Source organism: Festucalex cinctus, chromosome 1, assembly GCF_051991245.1.
Source record: "Festucalex cinctus isolate MCC-2025b chromosome 1, RoL_Fcin_1.0, whole genome shotgun sequence".
In the NCBI taxonomy this organism is placed as follows: domain Eukaryota; kingdom Metazoa; phylum Chordata; class Actinopteri; order Syngnathiformes; family Syngnathidae; genus Festucalex; species Festucalex cinctus.
Genome location: NC_135411.1, coordinates 65,241,248 through 65,249,915, shown reverse-complemented (window position 1 = coordinate 65,249,915; position 8,668 = coordinate 65,241,248). Strand labels below are relative to the sequence as shown.

The 8,668-nt window shown below is 35.8% G+C and overlaps 1 protein-coding gene across 1 annotated transcript; it reads right to left on the bottom strand.

Annotated features, from left to right (window-relative positions):
* Window positions 1–1,250: 1,250 nt before the first annotated feature.
* asip2b (agouti signaling protein, nonagouti homolog (mouse) 2b) lies at window positions 1,251–7,150 on the bottom strand. Its single transcript, XM_077503316.1, has 3 exons — window positions 6,966–7,150; window positions 5,193–5,266; window positions 1,251–2,760 (listed from the first exon to the last, which is right to left on the bottom strand). The coding sequence occupies exons 1-3, from the start codon at window positions 7,069–7,071 to the stop codon at window positions 2,569–2,571; spliced, it is 372 nt and encodes a 123-aa protein (XP_077359442.1). The 5' UTR covers window positions 7,072–7,150; the 3' UTR covers window positions 1,251–2,568.
* Window positions 7,151–8,668: the final 1,518 nt, after the last annotated feature.

The following is an 8,668-nucleotide window of genomic DNA, read 5'->3' as shown; positions in this document are numbered from 1 at the left end:
AATGTGCTTCAATTCTGTTGTTCGTTGTCAGCAGGAATGCTACATTGAGTAAGATAAAGACACAAATCTTAAAGGTACATGTAAACCAATTGCTTAAGCAATTGGTTTACATGTACCTTTAAGCAGGTAAAAAGCAGGTGACAACAATTGTTGTCACCTGCTTTTTTTTTCAACTCTAAATCTAATAGCTACACATTGAACAACAAACAATGTGTACTATTGTCCCATTTCAGGTATCATTGTTTTGTTGCACTGAAAGTGAAACTCCTTATGTGAGTCAGGACTGAAAGTAACAGGAGTGAGATTTTAGCAAATGTATTAAATATGGCCGCTTGGCATTTTTGAAAATAGCATGTAGTAGACACTGCAATGATTCAACAAGAGATTGTATTTTTAAAATAAAGAAATAATATCATTTAAGTTACAGAAAATCATTGAATGTGCCGAAAAATACATGAGTCAACTCGCATTCGGCCTTCTGGTGGCCTGCAAAGGATCTGATGCAACTTCCTGTGGAATATTCCAAATTTTTCAGAGGGCTAATGTGTTAGGGTAACAAAGAATTTAAACAAAATAGTTTTTGTTGTAAGAAAATGAGGGGAAAATGTGAATATGAAAAACAAAACCAAAAAAAAAGAAACAACAAACCTGAGGACTCTTATTTCCGTGCCTTGTGCACGTCTACCACAAAGTGCAGTCTAACTGCGCGCATTGGTGGAGTTTTCTTTCTTTGAACATTTTCGTCGATGAATAGAGTTAGAAATGGGCAAGGAGATGCGTGCGGCCTACATGGTCAAAAAGTGCAGCAAATATTTCAGAACTCTTGATAATACTGTGTATATGCTTGGTGGATTAAAAACTGGAGCAGGCCATATGTGGCCCCTGTGCCATACTTTGTCTACCCCTGGTAGTATAACATTCCTCTTTCAGCTGAAGTATGGCTCTTTTGATTGTACTTGACATGTTCACCTATAAGATATTTTGTTAACCTCGGTGAACCAACAGGTAGTAAGTGCTCTCTGTGGAAGAAACAACTGTCAAAAAAATAAACAGCGGGATGGATTTCATGGTGAGCAAAAACAGAAATAATAGTGTTGTGAATCCGATACCCTCACATTTTCATTATTTCTGCTTTCAGGACACAAAAACACTCACAGGCCCCGAACAGACAATATGCAGCTGAAAGCAAATATAAATACTGGAATAATTCAAGAAAAATATTCAGTCACAAAGGATAGCAAAAATAAAGATAGAATGGTATATGTTTTTATTTTTGTATTTGTACATACTTGAATCACAAAACAACCAAATTTCACTTACAAATGAATATTTAAGACAATTTGACAATTTGAGATGCATGATCAAAGTAATAGAAAGTGTATTCAGTCTTCACACATTTCTCAGGCATATCATTATGTATTAGCGTGTCACGTCATGCATATGAGCTTGTATGAAAGTCCGTCACTGATCAATAAAGATTTTTACCAGACCCAGGATAGTTCATTTCTGATTTAAAAAAAAAACACCTGAAATATTTATTTGTTATTATTCTTATTTACTATTTACAATTTAGGACACCTATAATTGAGGAGCTGCATCTATCATGGGAAGTTTCTGCAATGATCGCACCAGATGATGATTGGTCGCACCACATAATATTTTCAACTGAAATCTAAGTTATGAGGCGAACAATTAGCCATCTTAAAAAAACAAAAACAAGCTAGCTAGCCACAGAAATAAAATGACTCAATAATGAAAATATTTATTTGTTGGAATTTTTACATAGTTGTGGGAGTGAGTACAAACATGATAGCTGCTTCCATGTGTTCTTGAGTGACTTGTGGATGATACAAACTCCTGTTGTTAAATCTATTGTGAAATGAAAGTCTTAAATTGTTGTTTTGTTTTTGGTCTCATCACATGCTAATTCATAAAACAGACACACTTGTCCATCAATGACCCGGTACAGTAAATGAAATATTTACACAAGCACACTGTTAAATATGTCCTATTTATTGTATATGTGGTGTGCTATACAAATATATGAGACCGCCATCCAATGTATCGTTCAATTAAAAACATTTTATTTTTTTTAGTTTTTTAATGTACCGTGATGCTAAATGTGCCGGTATAGAAAAGCTCTTCAACTAAAATGATAGTTTTAATTTATTGTTCTCCAGAGAACATTATTGCCTCTTGATTAAATAAATAGTTTAGTGGCTGAAATTCATGCTTGACTTATTTCTGCCATCTCAGACAAGTCCATGGATCATATTAAAATTCCTCATTCCTGATAAAAATGAGGGAACATTTAGAACTCACTGAAGATGAAAGAGACTGCATTCAACCACATCATGATGCTTGAGACAAATCGTTTAAGTGGTCTAATATGCTATTTTTGTGAAGAGCTGTACAGTGTGTAAAATATCATGTTGGCAGACTTTTTCTAAATACTGCATCATATCTATCATCATCATCATCCTTATGATGTCAGCACAAGAAACTTTGATCAATGAGCTTTGATCAGTGAGCTTCGAGTTTGTCATACAATTTCTCCTTGCATGATGTTTACATGAAACTCCTGCATGGGATTTTCCTCCTCTTGGAGCACGGAGGCTTAATCTTCCAGCAGCGGCAGATGGTGTTAAAGAATCGACAGCGGCAGAAGGAGCAGGGGTCGCAGCACGGCTTCCTGGAGGAGCAGCTCTCCCTCACGAGGCTGCAGCGGCGCACGGGCGCCGTGACCACTGACTTGCATTTCTGAAAACACAAAGCACACTGCAAATTTAAGCTATCTAACCTAGACTTAAACGCTTATATCAAGCCATAAAGTCTTATTGATCTTGTTATGATAATTCTTTACTATGCAAGAGCAGAATTTCTAAGATTATTAATCTTGTTTTAAGATTATTTGTCTTATTTCTTACTTAGTTTGTAAATCTTAAAATTAGTTCATTTTCATGCATAATAAGCTAAAATGCTCTAATAGTCTATGTTCTCAAAAAAAAAAAAAAATCAGATATCTAACCTAGACTTAAACGCTTATATCAAGCCATAGTCTTTTTCTGTCTTGTTTTGAGAATTAAATACTATGCAAGAGCAAAATTTCCATGATTATTAATCTTGTTTTAAGATTATTTGTCTTATTTCTCACTTAGTTTGTAAATCTTAAAATTGGTTAATTTTTATGCACAATAAGCTAAAATGCTGTAAGAGTCTGACAAGTTATTTTTTACGTAAAATAAGATCATTCTGCTTATTTTAAGATACTTATTAGCCTTGAGTGTTAACAGCCATTTTTAAGGACTGTGAGGCTTAAGACAAATATTTTCCACATTTTAAGAAGACTAACCAACATCAAAGGGCCTGAACTGGGCTTTCATAAATTTAATTTTCTTATTTTAAGATTTTGCAGAATGTACTAACAAGTAACAAGATAAATGGAAAATATAAAAGTGTGAATACAAACAAAAGTGCAATATAGGGCTGCTCAATTATGAAGAAAATATTAATCACAATTATTTTGGTAATAATTGAAAGCATGATTGTGAAGATCATTTCTTTTTGATAGAAAACCAGAGAATGTTTAAACGTAAAAACATATTCAGACAAATAAAAATCTTTGACACACTACAATTATGGAAGTTCCCCTTGGATGAAACTAAATTGAATAGTTATTTTAAAATTTAAAAAAAAAAAAAGGTGTAAGTGTATTAATTTAAACAACTCAAAATTAGTCTTAATGTTTTTTTTTTTATAGTTATATTGATTTTGTATATTGTGGAGTATAATAATTGAAATTGTAATTGAATTTCAGTTAATTGTACAGCCCTAAAATATAGTTGCATTTTATTGTAAGCGATTTCCTGGGTTTGTCATACTTAATAAGCTAATTTTCCCTCTTTCCAGTAAACAAGCTACCAGCTCTGTGGTCTAGTGGTAGAGTGTCTACCCTCAGACATGGAGAGTGGGTTCAATCCTGTGTCAACCTAATGCAATTAAAAAATGGTCCCATCTCCCTGCTTGACAGTCAGCTTAAAGTGCAATTAAAGAGTGACACTTGATGCTCTGTTTTGGTAGTAAATTACACTTTTAAAAAATCTAAAAAGATTTAATTTACTTGAAATAAGGCCATTTAATAACCTTTAAAAAAACAACCAAGTGTTTATGGCTTATTTTAAAATTTAATTGCTAGTTTTGTTACTTAGAATAAGTGTATACAGCTCATTTTAAGATTTAACTTCCTGATTTGTTGCTTAGAATAAGTGTTTAAAGCTCATTTTAAGATTAATATAGATCTACACATTTTTCTTATTTCAAGAAATCTCAATAAGTAAAATTATCTTACTGCACTGGCAGATAATTTCACTTGTTTCTAGTAAATTTACAAGTGTATTTGATCTCATATTAAGCAGACGTGTTTTTGCAGTAAGCATCATAATTGGCTGCTTGGCTCTCCGCTTTTGGAACAAGACTTTGGGACAGTTTTGTACTAGATCACAGGTGAAAGTCAAGGCCTGAGGGCTGCATAAAGCAAATTCATGTCTAATTGATGTATTCTTTTTATTTTGGAAGAAATGCTATAACAACATTGACATTTTTCTTCACTTCTTATCGATATTACAAACATGTTTTTCCTTACCAATTCCTTCTAAACATTTGGTTGTACAACCCTCACATTTATTTTAATATCTTTTTTGGGACAACACAAAAGAAATTACACATTATATTTTAAAGTAGTCACTGTATCGTATAAGCGTAAATGTTAATGTCTACAATACAAGCAGTAAAAGTGAGTACTACACCCCTAAATGAAAATGTCCAAATCAGGCCAAAAGTATTTATAGGGGAGAGAGAATTTCAAAAGTAATTTGATGACTGCCCCCAAAAAGTTTAATAAATGTATTTAGAGGCCAACACAACAATACTTTTGTGTTAGAGCTTTGACATGAGCACAGAAAGAGGAATAATGAGGCAAATCAATGTGGAAAAGTTCCCAAGAAATCAGCAAATATATGCGAAGGGGGAAAAATTTGATCAGGTAATGATCATGTTTTACAAATAGCGTATAAGACTGAGATTTATAAGTTAACACAAGGTTGGTATGTTGTAGTTGGAGCATGAAGAACATTCCTATGCCATTAACTCACAGTGAGTGAAAACTTGACAATTATAAAAGAACAAAAACATACAGGACTGCGACTCTCCGTTGGGGTTGCGATCTTTTGTCTTGCAAATAGTCGCCTGGTCTTCACTTGGCTCCAGACTAAGGGGAAGATTTAAAAAAATAAAAAAAATAAAAGATGCTTATATTTCATATCATTGTTACTGAGCGCAATAATCCTCTCATCTCCAAAACCATTCCCGGTGTTTTCCAGGGAGGGGGGATTTTCTATTTTTTTTAAAGTTATTAAACATTGTAAAACTAAAATTCTCAAGCTACCTTCATTACCTTAGAAATGTTAACATTGTAAACAAAAAATACACAAACAGCATCATGGCTGGCATAGTTCAAACACTCTGAATCTATATCAGGAATGGCCAACTTAAATGAAAGAAAGGGCCGCAATGTTTCATCAGTGCACACCACGTTCTTGCTAACCATGACAAATATGTACATATGTGCAAAATATGTCATGGTTAGCAAGAACGTGTCCACTGGTAATACTGTCTCAAGGACCTCAAGCCACACCACATAAAAATTGATAATTCAACTTGACCTTCACCACATTGTCAACTACAAAAACGCTGTAGTTGTTCAATCCCTTGTGCATCCAATGTCGCCATTTATACTATTGAATCAAGTAAGTCATGACTTCTTGCCTTTTCAACATAAAAGAACGGATGTTTAAAATTACCCTGTCACAGATCACCAAAAAAAGGATTTATCCTCGTGTATCACCAGCATCACATCAGATTTGGGTTTGTGTCATACTGACTCTTGAGTTTGTGTCTTTAAAAAGCTCCGTGCGCCATCAAGCAAAACAAAGTCAATGCAAAGTGATGACATCAGTGATGCTAACTTGTACCTGATGTGCTTGGAACGCATTGCTTTAATTCCTCTTTAAGCAAATGGAGGAAATACCTTTCATCAACACATTCACCACAAATGTTTCAGGCATCTTGGAAGTAGTGGTTTGGAATCAATCAATCAATCAATCCAATCAATCCAATCAATCCAATCAATCAATCAATCAATCAATCAATCAATCTATCTATCTATCTATCTATCTATCTATCTATCTATGGGCTACATTTGGACATAACGTAAGATCGTGTTAGCATCTTTCTTCAACATGACAGACCTCTTCACATGCTGAAAAATTACAAAAAGGCATAGCTCCATTTTTCTTCTACTTCCTTTTAACACGGGTTCACACAGAGCGACTACACAATTGCTTGGATTTCACACTTTATCACTTTCCAAATAAGTCAATTGCAGCATTGCATTTTAAAATGATGAAAGCTTTGCATTGGATTTACAAATTTGAGTGACAGTAAGTAACATTTATCACTTGTGAGAACAGTTTTGTCAAGTTGCTTATTGTTTTAGAAAAGAAGAAGCATTGTGAGGAGAAAAAAAAAGTACATGTAATGATCAAGAGGCCTGGAGGCCTGTACAATGTATTTGTTATATTGGCGAAATTAAGCAGCAGCCTCACATGTAATATTTTTTACTTTATTGTGGGATTTCTCCCATCCAATAACTGAAAAGTATATTATAAAAATAAAAAAAAATAAAAAAAAGTTAGAATTGTGTATATCGGGAAAAACAGTCATGTATGTTCTGAGTGTATTATAAAATGATGTAGAAGTGTTAATTTATGGCGTTTATAGTCTAGATAGATAGATAGATAGATAGATAGATAGATAGATAGATAGATAGATAGATAGATAGATAGATAGATAGATAGATAGATAGATAGATAGATAGATAGATAGATAGATAATAGTGCCATTCTGACCTGCATCCTTGTCCCGCGGCCTCAAATCTTTCTTGGCATCCACGACATAGCACAGTGGGATGGTGAGCAGCAAAAAGCAAATGTCTTTGAGCCTAATTTTTCTCATGATGACGTGATCTATCGATAAAACTTCCTTGCCACAATAGATTCCAACACAATCTAGACTTGCGTCACTCCCGCTGCTGCTTACTTGATGAAGTGTTTTTCTGCTCGAGGAGATTCAACTTTAGCCTTGACTAGACTTCTAGGCTCCACCCATCTGCTTGACAGGGTTCAGGAAATTTTTCCTGGTGAAGGACATTAGGTTGCCCCTGGTAGTATGAACAATGTGAAAAGTGAACGTGGTCTTATTTTGTGCTGACTACAATACAAAAAAATATATATATATGCCACTACAGGCATTGCTTCTAAGGCCCTACTAAGCAAAGTTGGACATGAATTTTTTTCATTTTATTTTTTTCAAATTGCTGGTAGGCTACAGTAAGTTTTAAATCAGCTGTTTTTGTATGATTTTTGATGATTTGTCTTTTTTGTAATTTTTAAAACATTTTATCACTGCTATACTTTAAATAGTAGTACTAGTACGTTAGTTACGATCTGAAGCTGTGTACACATGTGATCTAGTTGCTCTAAACATATTTTTCATATTGTTTCAATTATAATGCCCAAACCAATGCAATAATGTTTCTCATAATATCAAAAAAGATATCAATCTCACATTTTTTCTTATTTTATCTTATAGCTAACTTTGTTCTTTGCCAGTTAGCATAGCAGCTAACACCTGCTAGTTGTGCTTTTGAACAAAAATTTTAGCATTAGTTTGCAACGATGTTACTGTAATTACAGTAATAGCAAAATCAAATTAGAATTTAAAAAATAAAATATTATTATTATTATTATTATTATTGTTATTATTATTATTCCCCTCTGTGAGCCGGCACCTTACCGTGGTGGAGGGGTTTGCGTGTCTCAATGATCCTAGGAGCTATGTTGTCTGGGGCTTTATGCCCCTGGCAGGGTCACCCATGGCAAACAGGTCCTAGGTGAGGGGCCAGACTAAGCACGGCTCACAAGATTCCTTATGATGAACAAAATCATTGGAAACACGTTTCCCTTGGCTGGTCCAGGGTGTCCCCCGCCGACTGCCCAGAGCCAGCTGAGATAGGCGCCAGCACCCCCCGCGACACTTGTGAGGAATAAGCGGTCAAGAAAATGGATGGATGGATGGATGGATGGATGGATGGACATTTCCCTTGCCCGGACGCAGGTCAGCAGGGTCCCCTCTGAAGCCAGGCCTGGAGGCGGGGCTCGTTGGCGACCCCCTGGTGGCCGGGCCTGTACCCATGGGGCCCGGCAGGGCACCATCCCCTAAAAAAGGCAACATGGGTCCCCCTTCCTATAGGCTCACCCTCGGTGGGAGGGACCAAAGGGGTCGGGTGCATAGCAGGCTGGGCACCAACCAAGGGCGGAGACCTTGGCAGACCGACCCCCAGCTACAGAAGCTGGCTCTTGGGACATGGAATGTCACCTCTCTGGCAGGGAAGGAGTGTGTGAGGCAGAGAAGTTCCGACAAGACATAGTCGTACTCTCCTCCACACACGGCTTGGGCTCTGGTACCAATCCTCTTGAGAGGGGTTGGACTCTCTTCCACTCTGGAGTTGCCCACGGTGATAGGCGCAGACCAGGTGTGGGCATACTTATTG

Coding starts and splice junctions, on each gene's coding strand:
- asip2b (XM_077503316.1), bottom strand. CDS start 7,071: ATGAGAAAAATTAGGCTCAAAGACATTTGCTTTTTGCTGCTCACCATC. Junction 5,267..6,965: donor GCCGCGGGACAAGGATGCAG/GTCAGAATGGCA, acceptor TCTTCCCCTTAG/TCTGGAGCCAAGTGAAGACC. Junction 2,761..5,192: donor CAACGGAGAGTCGCAGTCCT/GTATGTTTTTGT, acceptor TTGTGTTTTCAG/AAATGCAAGTCAGTGGTCAC.